This window comes from Schistocerca americana, chromosome 1 (genome assembly GCF_021461395.2).
Source record: "Schistocerca americana isolate TAMUIC-IGC-003095 chromosome 1, iqSchAmer2.1, whole genome shotgun sequence".
Lineage (NCBI taxonomy): Eukaryota > Metazoa > Arthropoda > Insecta > Orthoptera > Acrididae > Schistocerca > Schistocerca americana.
The window spans coordinates 995124040-995142780 of NC_060119.1; the positions used below are offsets into that span (position 1 = coordinate 995124040).

General features: G+C 39.9%; 2 protein-coding genes across 3 annotated transcripts in view; one reads left to right on the top strand and one right to left on the bottom strand.

The window, feature by feature from the left end:
- LOC124616003 (protein TAPT1 homolog) overlaps positions 1-7031 on the bottom strand; it is a 140642-nt gene extending 133611 nt beyond the window's left edge. The window contains exon 1 of one of the 2 annotated variants that reach the window (XM_047144216.1): positions 6786-7031. In XM_047144216.1, the coding sequence (XP_047000172.1) occupies positions 6786-6966 (181 nt within the window). In that variant the 5' untranslated portion in view covers positions 6967-7031. The remainder of the gene's footprint in view (positions 1-6785) is intronic. The other variant, XM_047144225.1, reaches the window with a different exon arrangement.
- Positions 7032-7040: 9 nt separating this feature from the next.
- The window catches only part of LOC124595853 (spermine oxidase), a 96609-nt gene continuing 84908 nt past the window's right edge, over positions 7041-18741 (top strand). The window contains exons 1-3 of the mRNA XM_047134763.1: positions 7041-7245; positions 7391-7560; positions 7660-8632. Of these exons, the coding sequence (XP_046990719.1) occupies positions 7041-7245; positions 7391-7560; positions 7660-8632 (1348 nt within the window). The remainder of the gene's footprint in view (positions 7246-7390; positions 7561-7659; positions 8633-18741) is intronic.

The following is an 18741-nucleotide window of genomic DNA, read 5'->3' on the forward strand; positions in this document are numbered from 1 at the left end:
TAATTGACTTTTAATCTAGTTTACTAAATATATATAATTTTCTGCTTGTTTTGGCTGTTCGTTGTACTCTGATAATCATTATTGTGACAAGCACGTCATAGCCACTGATGCTACTTTCAATGTGGACATCCTCAAAGAGATCAGGTTTATCTGTTGCCACTAAATCCAATATATTTCCATTATGAGTGGGGTTCTGAACTATCTGTTCTAGGTAGTTTTCACAGAAGGCATTTAGTAACATTTCTCAGGCTGTCTTATCACACCCACCACCAACAAAACTGTAATTTTTCCAACTGATTGTTGGAAGTCTCTGCCAATGATTACAATATGATTGGGGAACTTGCGTACACAAGAACTGAGGTTTTCTCTGAAGTTTTTGGTCTTGGCAGCTGATGAATCTGAGTCTGGTGGATGTGACAAGGATTGTATTACCATTTTATGCCCACCCCTGACACTGAGTCTTGCCCAAATAATCTCACAAGCAGCCCAATTTCTGTCTCGCTGAACCTGAGTTTCTTGTCTTCTGTGACAAATACGTCACCTCCATTTCCCATTAGCCTATCCTTTCAATATACACTTAAATTTTCCCCAATAACCTCACTGCTATCAATTTCAGGTTTCAATTAGCTTTCTGTATCTAGTCTAACTATGTGAGATTCACTGCTTTTCAGGAGGATTTCAAACTCTGGCACTTCGTTGCAAATGCTTCAGTAATTAACCACTAGGATTTTAATACTCTCACTTGTGGGGGGCATTTCTTTTGATCTTACACTGATATTTCTGGGTTTCCTACAGCTATCATTATCAGGGCTGAATGGAGAGTCATTTAATAAAATAAAAAAGTAATAAAAAAACTAATGTTCACCCCATACACAGTCAGTTACCCGGGTGGCAGCCTCTGATGTGCAGTGCAGCCCTGACCCATTTAGGGAGACCCTACTGTTCTCAAGTCTTTGGCTCAAGTCCAGGAAGTCACAGTCTAGTTTGCCACAGAACCTTTGAAGTCTCAGGTTCAGTCCTTACACCTGACTCAGAACCAAGAAGCCACTGACTGATGGACACACACCATGGATACAGAAACATTTCTCACATCATGGGTACTGAAACATTTAAGGTGGAATGGATGTCTGAAAATTGAAGTGAAAATAGAAGCAACACTTCTAGATTTTTTATAAGAGTAAATTACTGTAAATATTATATTTTAGGCAGTAGGTGCTGCATAATGGTCCTTAACCAAATCCAATCACACAATAAAGAATAAATTAAACAGCAGCCTAAGGAGTTACATGATGTTATTTTTATAATTTATCACAGCTTTGGAATATAAACAATAACAAAACTGGGTTTCTTCAGAAGTAACTTTGAGAGACAGTATACCATGCAGCTCCTCACTCCTCCCCTCCCCCACCCCCCAAAAAAAATCTGTTCTACTTGGTAAAATTCTACCAAGTGCTTAGCCAATTATCCTAACACACAGAAAGTCAACAATCAATTTCGACTGCAACTGTTATTAAAAAGTTATATGTGCACCCTTGGTAGCTTCATTTGTGTGGTACAAAATAGATAATTATTTTTACTAGAACCCATAACTAGAGACCTCAGTGTAATAGTCTGTACACAAGACTCACTCCAATCATTATTTCAGTTTTCTGTGGCAATTTAAATTTGCTTTTTAAATGGAAAACGTACCAGTATGGAAATATTGCATGTGACAGTGAAACTGTCACTTTCCTAGCAAAAGAAGTGGATCCCCAATTTATTACCGCAAATATTAGCAACGAGGTGACAAAATATCATTATATTTTTATATCAAGAACGCACATAAAACTTTTGAATAACAGTCGAAATGGAAACTATAAATAGAAATAAACTAATTACTCCAATGTGTATACACAAATTTTACAGAGTTTCCATTTCACTGTGTCCCCTGAAGCCACACCATCTTGAGTGAGCTTCCATACTCCCTGTTCTAGGTAGTTTGCAGGGAAAGCATTTAGTAAAGTTTCACAGATTGGCATGTCACACCACCTCTTACAAAACTGTCGTTATACCAATTGATTGTTTGATGACTGAAGTCTCTTCTGATGACAGCGTGATTGGCGGACATATGTACAGAGAGCTGAGTTCTTCTCAAAAATTCTTAGTTATGCCTGGTGCTGAGATTAATGATCATTTGAAGGAACTAATTATAAATTTATGGTCAAAAATTTAAACGGAGTCTTGCCCAGATAATCTTTACTCTGAAACCTAAGGTAGGAGGAAAAGTTTACATGAAAATTATCTTTATGTCAAGTATTGCAATTCTGTAGTTTCGCTGGAATTTTTTTATTGTCAGCAACAAAAACCATTTAGGAGAACAAGTTTTGGGAACTTAGTGTAAGAATTCAAATATCTTTCAAAAGGCTTCAGCAAGATGTGTGGTCATCTGCTTTAGGAAATATTCAAGCCCAGCAAGCTAGATAACAGTGTCCCGTTCAGATATGCATAATATGCAGCTGTTAGTACACATCTTGGTAGATATCTCTGCGCAACAAAAATGTAGCTGGGCTACTCACCAACAGCCCACATTCAATCAGCAACGTGGGGGATGCCTGTAATCCGCTTTTATCAGCATGTATACTGGTGATGGTGTTGATCCCAGGAGAGATAAAAAATAGAAAGAAACTTATCACACAGATGTCTCATCCCCACTGTACAATGCACAACAAACACACATGTCCACATGCCTCTCATTTTATAAACCTACACTTTCACTTTTCTCTTTGCAGTCTCCCTCTTTTTTAGTTTATCCCTATCACCTTTGCCCTCAAACCTCTCCACCATTTCACTGTGTGTCACATTCAGTTTCTCCTGACTGCAGCAGGCGGGCTCACTAGTAACATTTCGTTTCCAGCTGTCAACCTTTCCCCTCCCATCCACACATCCCTCTCCTCTATCCATCCCTAAACCCTCTCCACTTCCCTGTGCCTTTCACCCACTCCATCCAACACATCCCCTCACCGAACATGGCTGTACTGCCAGAACAATGGAGACAAGAGGCACAATGTAATTGTGTGTGTGTGCTAGCCTTTGTTAGCCATGATCCTTGACGTTTTAGATGGGGATGTGCCATGTAAAAATCCAGTATCAACACTCCCCTTCTGTTAAACACTAGCCCACTATTCTCTTCCAAATAACCATCAATCTATCTACCATCAGGTCACAAGTAAGCTAACCTCTTTTCTTGGGAGCTGTAAAATTTTCAAGTAGTTTCTCTTTCAGCATAGTTGTTCTGTGACGAAACACAGTTTCCTACCAACTGCAAGGACTTCCAAGAACATTTAACTTTCTTCATGTTGATGAAAACATTTTACTTCATGAATCTGCTAAATGGTATTCTTATGATCTAACAAGCATTCAAGTAGTTTGCTTAAACTGTCTACATGAAACTGAAATGTCATTCAAATTTCCTCAAAAGCATTATTCTTTGCTGCAATGTATTCCTCAGCCTACTGCAGAAACCTGGACACACTTTTGAATTCCACACAGCCTGCAGTTGGAAAGTTCCTTATTGTATCCAAGTTCTCAAGCAATGGGAAATCCTTCTCTGTATTTATCTCACGCACAGCCTACTGCTCCAATTCATGTAAAGTTCCCTACAGAAGGAAGCCTGAAAGATTTTGCATATAGAACTGGCATTCTTTAATGTATTCTTCTTCTATCACCACTGACATTCACTTTTGCTAGATCAATTCATTAATGACCATGGTTTAGAGCCCATGGTAATTTGTGGGTCCCCCACAAAATTCCATCCAAAAGCCAGAAGACGACAAGGGCACACTACCTCCATTAGGAAAATGCATGGGAGAGTGGTCTTCAAATCAATCTCTGGATTGAAGATAGTTTTAAATTTTTTTACACCAATGTATCTCAATAAAGACATAGGCTGCTACTTGTGTGAGTGAGTAGGGAGTGTGCAGAAATGCTAATTTCCTTTGGTATACAGTTTATTACATATACATCTAAATACATACTCCCCAAGTCACTGTACAGTGTGTGGCAGAGGGTACCCTCTATGACTCCTGTTCCACTAGCAGACTGAGTGAGGGAAAAATGACTGTCTATATGCCTCCATATGAGCCCTAATTTCTCATATCTTATCTTTGTGAGCCTTATGTGAAATTTACATTGGTGGCAGTAGAATTGTTCTGGAGTCAGTTTCAAATGCCGGTTCTCTAAATTTTCTCAATAGTATTCCTAAAAAAAAATTTGCCTTCCCTCCACATATTCACATTTGTGTTCCCAAAGCATCTCTGTAACACCTGCTTGTTGTTCGAACCTACTGATAACAAATCTGAATTGCTTCAATGTTTTTCTTTAATCCGACCTGGTGTGGAACCAAAATACTCAAGCAGTACTCAAGAATAGGTCGCACTAGTGTCTTATACGTGGTCTCCCTTACAGATTAACCACACTTTCCTAAAACTCTCTCAACAAACTGAAGTTGACCAATCGCCTTCCCTACCACAACCCTCACATGATTGTTCAATTCAATATCACTCTGCAATGTTAACCTCAGATAATTAAATGATGTGACTGAGTCAAACAGGACACTATTAATTCTGGATCCAGTCATTATATATGTGCTTTCATTTTGACTAAATTTTAACATGCTATAGAAACTACTGTATTTTGTAGATCATCTCTATGATATGTTTGAAGTGGTCTCTCTTTCGGGAAGCCAAACCCGCAATTTTCAACCCCTTATTGATAAGTCATATGGTCAGTTCCATGTTCCGCAGCTCATTTGTACAATAAGTCATAATGATGTGAAATGGGTCATTTTACATTCCCACCACAAATTAATTTGTAAATATGGCTAAATGATGACCATTCACAGAATTTTTTGTTTTATATACACAGATGTGTGTTAGTAATTCCTAACGACTACCTTTTACACATCACAATAATACAAGGAGTTTTGAGAAACTTTTTCAGTTTCTTTTCAAATTTTACTTTGCTGTCTGTCACACATTTAAATGATCAAAATTTTTACTTGCAACATTTTACAACCCTTTCTGTGCCAAAGAAACCTTCAATGTGGAGTAATTAGTGTCATTTTTTCCCTTCTGGTACTGTAATTATGTACCTCACTGTTCCTTTTGACTGCAGTGGATTATTTAGAACAAATTTCATGACGGAATAAATATACTGTGAATCACTGGTCAAAATGCCTAACTCTTTAAACAGATATCTACAAGATGATTGTGAGGGAACAACACACATTTTTACAGCATGTTTTTGAGCAATGAATACTTTCTTTCTTAAAGACGAGTTATCCGAGAATATTATTTCATATGACAAGAAGAATGGTGGAAAGACTGAGTAAAGTGGCGAAGTACCATTGATACCCCAACCCGACCAGATGTTGGATAGAGGGTAAATGATGATGATGACATTACTGAATGAAAAGATGCATAATATGTCAACTTACTGGTTTGTCTCACCCCAAGATTTGCAAAGCTTCAAAATGTAAGTGCAGCTGAACTAAGCTGTTTCAGGAGCCCAAAAAAATTTTCCCCCAGTTTAAATTCTTGTCAAAATTGTGAAGTTTCCACCACATTTATTATTTCCTCAAAATGTATTACACACGTCACAGATGTAGTACTTCTAGAAGTGCAGAAAAGTATATGTCGAGTCTCTTTGAAATTGAGAGTGAGAACATTTGCTGAAAGCCTGTGGATGGAATCGGCCACTTTCGTTGACCCTTTTATATGTACACTTGGACCGATCAGAATATTAGTGTGATCCACAAAAAGAACAAAATAGTTAACCACATATTGAGCCTTGGGATATGTGATTTCTTCCCAGTCAGAATATTGTGCCATGATTACAATGGCTGTATTACTAAGTACAACTGTTTGTGTTCTATTGGTCAGACATGGAGTTGGATGGATACAGACAACAAACTAGTCCCATCTTTACAATTGAAAACAAAGTGCATCCTCAATTTAAACCCTTTTAATATCCCAGAAATAAAAACCAAATTTTAGTGTTTACAACCGATTTCATGTCAATATTCTCCCCCCACTGTTCTCTCAGCTGGCAAATGTGTAGTTATCTTGCTTTCTGCAATCCTCCAGAGTGCTGAATTAAGAATATGCCCTACATGGAAATGAAGTATGATATTGCAACAAACCCACACCCTAGCTGCAGAAATGAAAATACACATTACAGTTGTGAACAAGTATAATCAACACCCTCTCCAGAAGTGTAGTTCTCAAAAGACGCGTGTTGTTATGGTAGTAACTAATTTGTCTTAATGATACACGTATGTATTCTCAATCAATGATCCCAGCCGCTACAAAACAAAAGCACGAGTTTGCGTTCGCATAGCTACTATTACTCGATTTAGCAATCTCCTGCTTATGAAGCACACCTTGGATATTAGCTAATAAATGAAACAGGGTACATGTCAGTCGTTTTTATAAACCGCATTGCAGCACCCACAATTACCAATAACGACAACAAAAATCATTATGTACACCCTTTGTGTGTGGTATATTACTATGAGCCAACTAACAAAGTAACTTTAAAAAGGGCTACTGCACAATTCCAGAATTTCATTAATCACTTTGTAACTGCAACTTCCAATACAGCACACAGCTATTATGTACTCAGAATTACACACGTCTTCCAATCTAATCTCCTGTTGCTTGATACAGAGTACTTGAATTTAGGAAAACGTGACGCTCGGTGACTTTTATCTGATTGTTACACCATAGTAATTAAAATACATCACTAACCTCTTCTCTTGTCGCCCTCCTTCGCTCCGGTGGAGTGATCATTTCCCGTGTAATACCTCTTATCCTTTTCGAAGAACACTTCTTCCACTTTGTTTTCATTGTCGTAGTGAACTTTCGAGGTTTGCTCAAAGCGAATTTTTCTCTCCAACAACACGTTCGACGCTTTATTATTTTCAGGCATTGCACATGCAATAACATCACGTCAGCCGACAAAACAATAAACTGGCCCACCGGCAGAGTGCAGTATTTGAAAATATGACAGGTGCACCAACCCAGCTGACTATAAACATGGCGGCATCTAAAGACAGAGTGGGGAGTAACAGGTGTAAAATACTAATAATCGGCGCAGGTATGGCGGGATTGTCAGCGGCACATCATTTAGTAAAAAATGGCGTAACTGACTTCAAGATACTGGAAGCTAGGAGAAGATTCGGTGGCAGAATTGTTTCTATTCCAACCGGTAAGTTCCTTTAACCTGTCAACAATGTAAATACGCGCATAAATGAAATTGATAAGAAAAGTAACACATTACTAAATGCTGTATTCAGATTTGGAGTAGTCTGTTAACGCTACAGAGGGCAGTTGATTCTGATTTTTCATTATAGACCATCATAGGGTGGAATTAGGGGCCAATTGGATCCATGGAGTACTTGGGAATCCCATGTACGAACTAGCCATGACAAATGGTCTCATAGACATAGTCCATGTCCCTAAACCGCACAGAGTTGTAGCTGCTACAGAAGATGGTAAACTTATACCATTCCAGTTACTACAGGTAAAGTGACAGTTTCTGAAATTCATTGTGTTACTAGACACTTTGATCAGAGAACAGTTGCCACTGAATACTTAACTAATGTGTAATTTTGTATTGCAGGAGATTTATGAGGCCTACGTATGTTTTCTTCGACGTTGTGAGGAATATTTCCTGTGCCACTATTTGCCTCCAGCTGGTGTTCACAGTGTAGGAGAACACATTAATCTAGAAGCTGCATTGTACTTAGACCACTGTCAAAATCCAGAAGAACGTCAGATACGTCAGTTAATATTTGATTGTTTGTTAAAACGCGAAACTTGTATTACTGGTTGTCATTCCATGGATGAAATAGATCTGTTAGAATTGGGCAGCTACACTGAACTTCAAGGAGGAAACATTGTGCTGCCTTCTGGTTACAGCAGCATCCTGGAACCCATAGCAAAAGTCATACCACCCCAAAATATTGTTACAGGTAAACCTGTGGCAACAGTGAGATGGAATTGCAGTAACGAAATGCAGTTATCTAATATGACAAGCCCTGGAGGTGACTCGGGTATTGACATTCTTGCAAATGGAGATCCAGGAAATGATTCTGATGACTCTGATAGGACTGTCACTGGTGATTTCCCAAAATTTGTAGAACATTCAAGCAGGGAAGGAAGCTGTGAAGCAGCAGATAAAAAAAGTAGCACAAAATCTCAGTGCAGTACTGAGAGTGGTGAAAGTTCTGGCACAGGTGTTCAACAGTCAACAGTGAATTCTGCTTCAGGACAGTGTAGTCAACAGGATGACAGTGAAAATTCAGATTCTTGTGTTTTACCTCCAAGTGTAGAAATTGTGTGTGATGATGGTGACACTTATTATGCTGATCATGTTATATGCACAGTACCACTTGGAGTTTTGAAAGAAAGGGCATCTACAATGTTCTGCCCTCCATTGCCTCAATATAAGACTGAATCAATCAACAGGCTTCTTTTTGGAACAGTTGACAAAATATTTCTGGAATATGATCGCCCATTTCTCAACCCAGACATATCAGAACTTATGCTTCTTTGGAAAAGTGATGCAGCAGAGAATGGAAATGAAGACTCATGTGAGTTGATTATCTTTTTGCTGTGCCTTTGTTTTCTCTCGCAATTCAGCTTTTTTATTTTAGTATAGTATTGTCATTTGTTAGGCCTCTATTCCTAACATTAATAGGCCTATAAAAATATAAATAGTAGTTTGTTTGTTTTGAGTGCAGTTTTGTGATTCTGTCTCTCTTTCTCTTCCTTCAAATTCTGACATTGATGCATCCAAAAAATAAATTATTAACCTCTCTCTTTGCAATCAGTTGCAAGAGGTGAGTGACACACACCAGATCTCCAGCATTCAGTAAGCTACACATGAGTCCTGGATTGTCCCAAATAACAAGCACTTCCAGGTTAACACCGATTGGATTCTGGTTTAAGAAAACCAGATTCATCAGCTGGAGGCTGTTCTGTTCCACCAGTCTTGTAACTTTGTCCATGCTTCAGTGACAGCTAAAATTGCCATATTTGACCAACAAAAAATATAAAGGCAATAAAATGCAGAAAAATGACTACAAATACACTGTAGAAAGTGGGACAACACATCAAGGTGGACAACCATGAAGTGCTTCAAGTGGACTTATAATAGCAAGAACTATGGTTCAGATCCCTGTCTGAATATTCTGATTTAGGTTTCCTGTGGCTTTCCTTATCAGTTAGGCCTAAGGTGAGTGCCAAGATTTATGCTTCTCAGTCAATCTTCATCTTACCAGATCGTGCTGTGTCACTAATGACCTGGTCATTGACATGCTGTTAAATCGTGATCATCTTTTTTTCCATTAGTGGGAAAAAAACATCATAAAACTTGTTACCATTGTACATATAGAAAGCATTTTATGGGATAACAGCAACTCTGACATTGGCTGAACATCTCAGAATCCTACTACAGTGTAGGATTCAAAATGACTTAGAGTAATCAGGTCTGAACAGTACTCAGTTGGACAACACCCTCAAGTTAGCAAATTAATTGTAACATACTGGTACTTGTGGGTTTACAAATGAGCAATTTAAAGGAAGAATAAATGGCTCATGGCTTGACTGCCATTATGATTTTATGAAAAAGTTCAGTTGCGAAAGCAAAAGATAGGGATGTTTGTTTGATTTTCAACTCATTTTCCAACCAAGGTGGCACACTGGTAAATCCCTGGACTCACATTCTGCAGAATGGCAGCTCATCTCCCCATCCACATTCAGATTTTCTGTGCTTTCCCAACACCACTTAACCAAATGCTGAGATAGTTTCTTTGAAAGGACACAGCTGATTTCCATTCCAATCGCACCACAGTCTGAGCTTGGCCACCTCTCTAATGAATTAGTCATTGATCGGATGTTAAATCCTAATCTTCCATACTTCATTCAACACATCTGTTCATGCAAGGTTCATTAAAAGAAGTTTTATACACTTAAAACTCTGCTTCAACAGACCAGTCCATTTAATGTGTTTTAATAACAGTGTTTCAGATGGAACTTTCAGGCATTAGGTTAAGTACCAGACTATGTGTCTAAAGGCCTTAGCATTTTTTGTTTGTTTGGCCTTTATCTCATCATTCACCACTGGCAGTGTTTGTCAGTGTGAAAAATGCTGAGTTGCACTGTGGTTCCAATACCACATTAAACTGTAGGTCCCCCTGTAACTGGTAGGGTGTGTGAGCTCAAAGGTAAGATGAACCCAACAAGGTATCACCTCCAGCAGGACAGTGCCCAGTAAAGCACAGCATTGAAACCAGCCTTTGAAGTGATGTGCCACAGAAACCAATGAAAGTGATCCTGAAATGAATTTCTGCTGTACTGTCAACAATGTAGGAAAAGACAGATTACTACTTTCAATAAAGAAGACATGTCAAGTTGCAGACAGGCACAATTAAAAGACACTCACATGTATCTTTCGCCCATAGCCTTTGTTGTCAGTAAAAGGGCGCGCGCGCACACACACACACACACACACACACACACGAAGAGAGAGGGAGAGAAAGAGAGAGCAAGCACACCTCACATGCACACGACCGACAACTCCGGCATCTTGAGCCAGAAGGGGAAGAGACAGTAGTGTACGGGTGGGGAGAGAGACAAACACTGTGTGCTGGAGTGTGCAGGGACTAGTCTGCCAACAGGTGCAGCGTCAGGAGGTTGTGGAGCAGGGAGGTGGGGGGAAAAAGGAGCAAATAAGGAGAGGAGTGGGAAAGATGGGCAGATGCATCAGCAGGGGGCTGCAAAAACGGGAAGAGATATGAGAATGGGGTGGAGTTGATTGGTCAGAGAGGGTGGAAACTCTTGGGTGGAAGGTATGGCGACAGTATGTTGCTGTAGGATGAGGCTGGGATAATTACAGAAGCAGAGAGTGTGCTGTAAAGATGACTCCCGTCTGCATAGTTCAGAAAAGTTGGTAGTGCAGGGAAGAATCCATATGGCTTGGGTAGAGAAGCAGCCTTTGAAATCAAGCTTATTATGTTCAGCTGCATGGTGTGCCACAGTGGGGTCTACTTTACTCTTGGTCAAAGTTTGGCAGTGGCCGTTCATCAAGACCCCCCCAGACGTAGTCTGCAAATGGATCTCCCATGCCATTTCCCCTCACACCCCCAATCCTCCCACCACCCCGCAAGAACCAGCCACAAAGCAGTGTCCCCGTCATGACCCATTACCAACCCAGACTGGAACAACTGAACTGCATCCTTCACCAGGGCTTTGATTACCTATAATTGTGCCCCAAAATGAGGGACATCCTACCTGAGATACTTCCCACTCCTCCTAAAGTGGTGTTCTGTTGCCCTTCCAATCTCCATGACATTCTAGTTTGTCTCTGTACAATCCACCACACAGTGTTCATCTCTCTCCCCACCCGTACGCTACTGTCCCTTCCCCTCCCTCCCTCTCCAGATTGCTGCTTGCATACCAGATGATGTTGCATTCTGTCCCAAAATGCTGGACTTGGCAGTCATGTGCATGAGGTGTGTGTGTGTGTGTGTGTGTGTGTGTGTGTGTGTGTGTGTGTGTGTGTGACTTTTACTGATGAAGGCTGTGGTGGAAAGCTATACGTGAGTATCCTTTAATTGCACCTGTCTGCAGCTTGACGCATCATCTTTACAGTAAGTAGCAATCTAAGAAAAGCAGACTCAGGAAATTAAAGTTACTTAAGTATATTTGTTCTAACAAAGCAAAAAAGGCCCACCAGCCTTTCATCTTTTCAAAATCATCCAGCACTACCATAAAGAATCTAGTGTAAAACGTTATTGCATTGACCCCTAGAGATATGGGTGGTAAGTGTGTGTAAGTCTGCACTTGTAAAAGTGCACCAGCTGCAAAGTAGTTCACCTCATCTGAGCAGCTAATGAAGCTTGCTTCTATCGGGAGTGCACAGCAAGCCATGTCTGCCCAAGAGTCTGGTAAAGACAAACATAGCTTTTAGTTCTCTCTGTGTGAAATTATATTTTTTCATTCCCATGAATCAGTGCAAAGCTAATTGGCAATCTTTTAACATCACAGCTGGATGAATCTTATTATAAGTGTGGTCTAGAGTATAAATCTACACCCATGTTCTCCAATCCACACTGAAGTGCATGGTAGAGGGTATGTTCTATTGCACCTGTTATTATGGTTTCTTCATATTCCATTCATGTATGGAGTGTAGGAAGAATGATTGTTTGTATGCCTCTGTGTGGACTATAATTATTCTAATCTTATCCTCACGATCCCTATGAGAGATATGTGGGGATTATTGTATGTTCCTAGGGTCATACTTGAAAGCGGTTTCCTGAAACTTTGTTAGTAGACTTTCTCGGGATATTACATGTATCTTCAAGAGTCTGCCAGTTCAATTTTTTCAGCATCACTGCTACAGGCCAAACAAACTTGTGACCATTCATGCTGCCCTTCTCTCTATACATTCAATATTCCCTCTCAGGGCTATTTGATATGGGTCCCACACACTTGACCAATCTCTAGAATGGGTCACACAGGTGATTTGTAAGCTATCTCCTTTGTAGACTGATTGCCATTTCCCAGTATTCTACCTGTAAACTGAAACCTACCACCTGCTTTATCCACAACAGGGCCTATGTGACTCATTCCATTTCATATCCTTACAAAGTGTTACAGCCAGGTTTATGTATGAGTTGGCTGATTCCAAATGTGACTCATTGATATCATAGTTGTAGGATACTATATTGTTGTTGTTGTTGTTGTTGTTGTTGTTTTGTGACATGCACAATTTTACATTTCTGAAAATTTAAAGCAAGTTGCCAATCTTTGCATCACTTTGAAATATTATCAAGATCTGACCGAATATTTATGCACCTTCTTTCAGACAGTGCTTAGAGATAACTGCATCATCTACAAACAGTCTGAGGTTACTATTAATACTATCTTCGAGTTCATTAATATACAACATAAGCAGCAAGGGTCCCAACACACTTCGCTGGGGCATGCCCAAAGGTATTTCTACATCTGACAATTACTTTCCAGTATTAACGTGCTGTGTCCTCCCTACCAAAAAGTCCTTAATTCAGTCACAAATTTCACTTGATACCCCGTATCATCGAACCTTTGACAATAAGCATAGGTGTGATACTGACTCAAATGCTTTTTGGAAACCAAGAAATACTGCATCTACCTAACTACCTTGACCCAAAGCTTTCCATATGTCATGTGCGGAAAGTGCGAATTGGGTTTGACATGATTGATGTTTTTGGAATCCATGCTTGTTGACATAGAGGAGGTCATTCTGTTCAAGATACCTCATTATGTTTGAATTCAGAATATGTTGTAAGATCCTACAACAAATCAATGTCAAAGATATTGGTTGGTAGCTTGTGGATCACTTCTACTACCACTCTTATAGGTGGGTGTTACCTGTGCTTTTTCCGACTGTTGGGTGTGGCTTTGTGTTCGAGGTAACTACAGTATATTATAGTTAGAAAAGTTGCTAACTCAGCTGCAGATTCAATGCCAATGCGGCAAATTCAATCCACATTGCCCCTGATCCCTCTACCCCTAAGTTCCAAGGTCACCTTCCACACCCAGCCATTGCACAAGAGCCAGAGACTTCTCATTCACTATCTGGCAGCAGCTCCTCATAATTTATCAGACTTACAAGTTATTTCCATCCCAAAATCACCGCATACCTAGCTGTTGTCTTTCGCATTACAGAATTAGTTTTCATGAACCTCCTAAAAGCAACCTGCAGCTCATGGTTTTGTGATTAGTGTTCCAGACTTTCTATCATGGGTCCCCAGGTTCGATTCCCAACCAGTTTGGGGACTTTCTCCACTCTGAGCTTAATGTGTGTGTTGTTTTCATTCTCAGTTCACCATCATCAATGCACAATTGACTGCAGGACCTCAAATAAAAAGTCTTGCACCAGGCAGCCAAGCTCCCCAGAAGTGGACTCCCAGCAAAGAATGCCACACTCGTATTTCATTTTTGTTCCTGCATGCAACAAAGATATTTGAGCCAAACAGAGTATGGCCTAGTGGTTCTTGATGTCAGGGAAATATCAAATCTTGAGCCATGCCTTGGTAACTGAAGGCAGCCAGAATTATATTAGATATTTTGAAGTACTGTTGGACAGATTTTTAATTTAATATTTTATTAATATGAAGTTCACAGGTTTCCAGCTGAATGAGTATGTCAAAATAGCACATTTCAAACCAGTCACTCAACTGGGAACTTGAGAGCGTTATATTAGTTCATCTTGCCGAGAAAGAGAATGAGTTTAATATTCTCTACTTTCATTGAATACCACGGTTATGTGACAATATTTGTGCAAGCAATTTAACATGGAGATTCTGTTGCCTGCTGTGTAGTTTTCCCCTGTAGTGTTTTCAACATTCAAATGAATTTACAGTGTTGAAAGGAGAGATATATGCAGTCTTGTACGTCTTATCTGCTGGAGTAAATGAGACATACTCTTGCTGTCAAATTCTTCAGCAGCTTCAGCTCTCCAAGTGTCCTTCAATCTTCTTAGAGTAGATAACAAGTGCAAAACATCTGTTATTCCCCTGTCCACCTACAAAGCATGGGAAAAGAGGTTCCTTTCCATTAGATACCTTAGTATGTAAGAACTCAAGGAAATGATATGGCAGGGAAGGGGTGGGGGGGGGGGGGCTGGAACCAAGGAAGTGTGTGCAGGAAATACTGTGACATGTTTTTATTGTCTTCCAACATGCTGCTGTCTCGTTATCAAAATTCAGTGTCTTGTGCTGATGGAAAGTAGAGCACCTAGGAATGACAGAATAAGCCATATAGGGTGAAGTCAACTTTTTGACCAAGACTACCTCATTCTTTATGATACTGAACAGGTAAACTCCTTCTAACATGTCTATGAGTAAGAAACATTGTAATGGCACATGATTTCCTTCTCCAGTGAGTAGATCCTCCAGTAAGTGGTACGTTTGTTATATGGAAATCAGTTCAGTACATTTCAAATGCTTGTATTTTTCATGTGGACAAGAAGACAGCTGATCTGCCCTCTATTTTAGCTGATTAAGTAAAGTATGTGACGTTCCTAGTGTAATTGGCAGTGGGAGCTGTATTTTTGCCATGAGTTCTTGTGTGTTTCTTTCTTGAAGGTACAGTGTAATAGTGTTTACCACTACAAACAGCATAGTGAACGCATTACTGTGGCCAAGATAGATACGAAGGCTACGCCTACTACAGTAGTACAAGTTTATATGCCAACTAGCTCTGCAGATGACGAAGAAATTGAAGAAATGTATGATGAGATAAAAGAAATTATTCAGATAGTGAAGGGAGACGAAAATTTAATAGTCATGGGTGACTGTAATTCGGTAGTAGGAAAAGGGAGAGAAGGAAACGTAGTAGGTGAATATGGATTGGGGCTAAGAAATGAAAGAGGATGCCACCTGATAGAATTTTGCACAGAGCACAACGTAATCATAGCTAACACTTGGATCAAGAATCATAAAACAAGGTTGTATACATGGAAGAAGCCTGGAGATACTGACAGGTTTCAGATAGATTATATAATGATAAGACAGAGATTTAGGAACCAGGTTTTAAATTGTAAGACATTTCCAGCGGCAGATAGGGACTCTGACCACAATCTATTGGTTATGAACTGTAGATTAAAACTGAAGAAACTACAAAAAGGTGGAAATTTAAGGAGATGGGACCTGGATAAACTGACTAAACCAGAGGTTGTACAGAGTTTCAGGGAGAGCATACGGGAACAATTGACAGGAATGCGGGAAAGAAATACAGTAGAAGAAGAATGGGTAGCTCTGAGGGATGAAGTAGTGAAGGCAGCAGAGGATCATGTTGGTAAATAGACAAGGGCTAGTAGAAATCCTTGGGCAACAGAAGAAATATTGAATTTAATTGATGAAAGGAAAAAATGAAGCAGGCAAAAAGGAATACAAACGTCTCAAAAATGAGATCGACAGGAAGTGCAAAATGGCTAAACAGGAATGGCTAGAGGACAAATGTAAGGATGTAGAGGCTTATCTCACTAGGGGTAAGATAAATACTGCCTACAGGAAAATTAAAGAGACCTTTGGAGAAAAGAGAACCACTTGTATGAATATCAAGAGCTCAGATGGAAACCCAGTTCTAAGCAAAGAAGGGAAAGCAGAAAGGTGGAAGGAGTATATAGATGGTCTATACAAGGGCAATGTACTTGAGGACAATATTATGGAAATGGAAGAGGATGTAGATGAAGATGAAATGGGAGATACGATACTGCGTGAAGAGTTTGACAGAGCACTGAAAGACCTGAGTCAAAACAAAGCCCCCGGAGTAGACAACATTCCATTAGAACTACTGACGGCTTTGGGAGAGCCAGTCCTGACAAAACTCTACCATCTGGTCAGCAAGATGTATTAGACAGGTGAAATACCCTCAGACTTCAAGAAGAATATAATAATTCCAATCCCAAAGAAAGCAGGTGCTGACAGATGTGAAAATTAGCGAAGTATCAGTTTAATAAGTCACGGATGCAAAATACTAATGCAAATTCTTTACAGACGAATGGAAAAACTGGTAGAAGCCGACCTCGGGGAAGATCAGTTTGGATTCTGTAGAAATATTGGAACACGTGAGGCAATACTGACCCTACGACTTATCTTAGAAGCTAGATTAAGGAAAGGCAAACCTACGTTTCTAGCATTTGTAGACTTAGAGAAAACTTTTGACGATGTTGACTGAAATACTCTCTTTCAAATTCTGAAGGTGGCAGGGGTAAAATACAGGAAGCGAAAGGCTATTTACAATTTATACAGAAACCAGGTGGCAGTTATAAGAGTCGAGTGACAGAAAGGGAAGCAGTGGTTGGGAAGGGAGTGAGACAGAGTTGTAGCCTCTCCCCGATGTTATTCAATCTGTATATTGAACAAGCAGTGAAGGAAACAAAAGAAAAATTCGGAGTAGGTATCAAAACCCATGGAGAAGAAATAAAAACTTTGAGGTTCGCCGATGACATTGTAATTCTGTCAGAGACAGCAAAGGACTTGGAAGGGCAATTGAACGGAATGGACAGTATCATGAAAGGAGGATATGAGATGAATATCAACAAAAGCAAAATGAGGATAATGGAATGTAGTCGAATTAAGTCGGGTGATGCTGAGGGAATTAGATTAGGAAATGAGACACTTAAAGTAGTAAAGGAGTTTTGCTATTTAGGGAGCAAAATAACTGATGATGGTCGAAGTAGAGAGGATATAAAATGTAGAATGGCAATGGCAAGGAAAGTGTTTCTGAAGAAGAGAAATTTGTTAACGTCAAGTATAGATTTAAGTGTCAGGAAGCCATTTCTGAAAGTATTTGTATGGAGCGTAGCCATGTATGGAAGTGAAGCATGGACGATAACTAGTTTGGACAAGAAGAGAATAGAAGCTTTCGAAATGTGGTGCTACAGAAGAATGCTGAAGATTAGATGGGTAGATCATATAACTAATGAGGAGATATTGAATAGGATTGGGGAGAAGAGAAGTTTGTGGCACAACTTGGCTAGAAGAAGGGATCGGTTGGTAGGACATGTTCTGAGGCATCAAGGGATCGCCAATTTAGTACTGGAGGGCAGCGTGGAGGGTAAAAATCGTAGAGGGAGACCAAGAGATGAATACACTAAGCAGATTCAGAAGGATGTAGGTTGCAGTAGGTACTGGGAGGAGATGAAGCTTGCTCACAAGGGAACCTCCCCATCGCACCCCCCTCAGATTTAGTTATAAGTTGGCACAGTAGATAGGCCATGAAAAACTGAACACAGATGAATCGAGAAAACAGGAAGAAGTTGTGTGGAACTATGAAAAAATAAGCAATATATACAAACTGAGTAGTCCATGCGCAAGATAAGCAACATCAAGGATAATACGACCTCATGAGCGCCGTGGTCTCGTGGTTAGCGTGAGCAGTTGAGAAACGAGAGGTCCTTGGTTCAAGTCTTCCCTCGAGTAAAAGTTTTACTTTCTTTATTTTCGCAAAGTTATGATCTGTCCGTTCATTCATTGACGTCTCTGTTCACTGTAATACATTTAGTGTCTGTGTTTTGCGACCGCGCCGCAAAACAGTGCGATTAGTAGACGAAAGTACGTGCCTCTCCAATGGGAACCGAAAACATTTAATCGCAAGGTCATAGGTCAACCGATTCCTCCACAGGAAAACACGTCTAATATATTCTATACGACACTGGTGACGGCATGTGCGTCACATAACAGGAATATGTTGTCGACCCACCTAACTTGTACACTTAGCGAATGGGTAAAAAGATTCTTCTACCTTGCCCGATTTAGGTTTTCTTGTGGATGTGATAATCACTCCCAAAAAAGCGATGAAAACATAAGAGTTTGTCACATAAACTGCAAAAAATGAATGCAGCAGTTTCCCAGTCGCACAGTTTTCCCTGTGCTCTGTCAAAACATATCCTTTTAACGTTTTCAAATTTTTCCGTGTGTAGACCGTCAAATCCTGCATATGCCCAAGCAAATCTGAACATGTCCTGGAATTTTGGAGAGCGAAGATGATTATGTGTGAGTGCCTGAACTTCGATAATTGTCTGAAAATAAAAAGTTAAACTTTTCGTTCGAGGGAAAACTTGAACCAAGGACCTTTCGCTCCCCAGCTGCTCACGCTAACCACGAGACCACGGCGCTCTTTAGCTTATAATTTCCTTGATGTTGCTTAT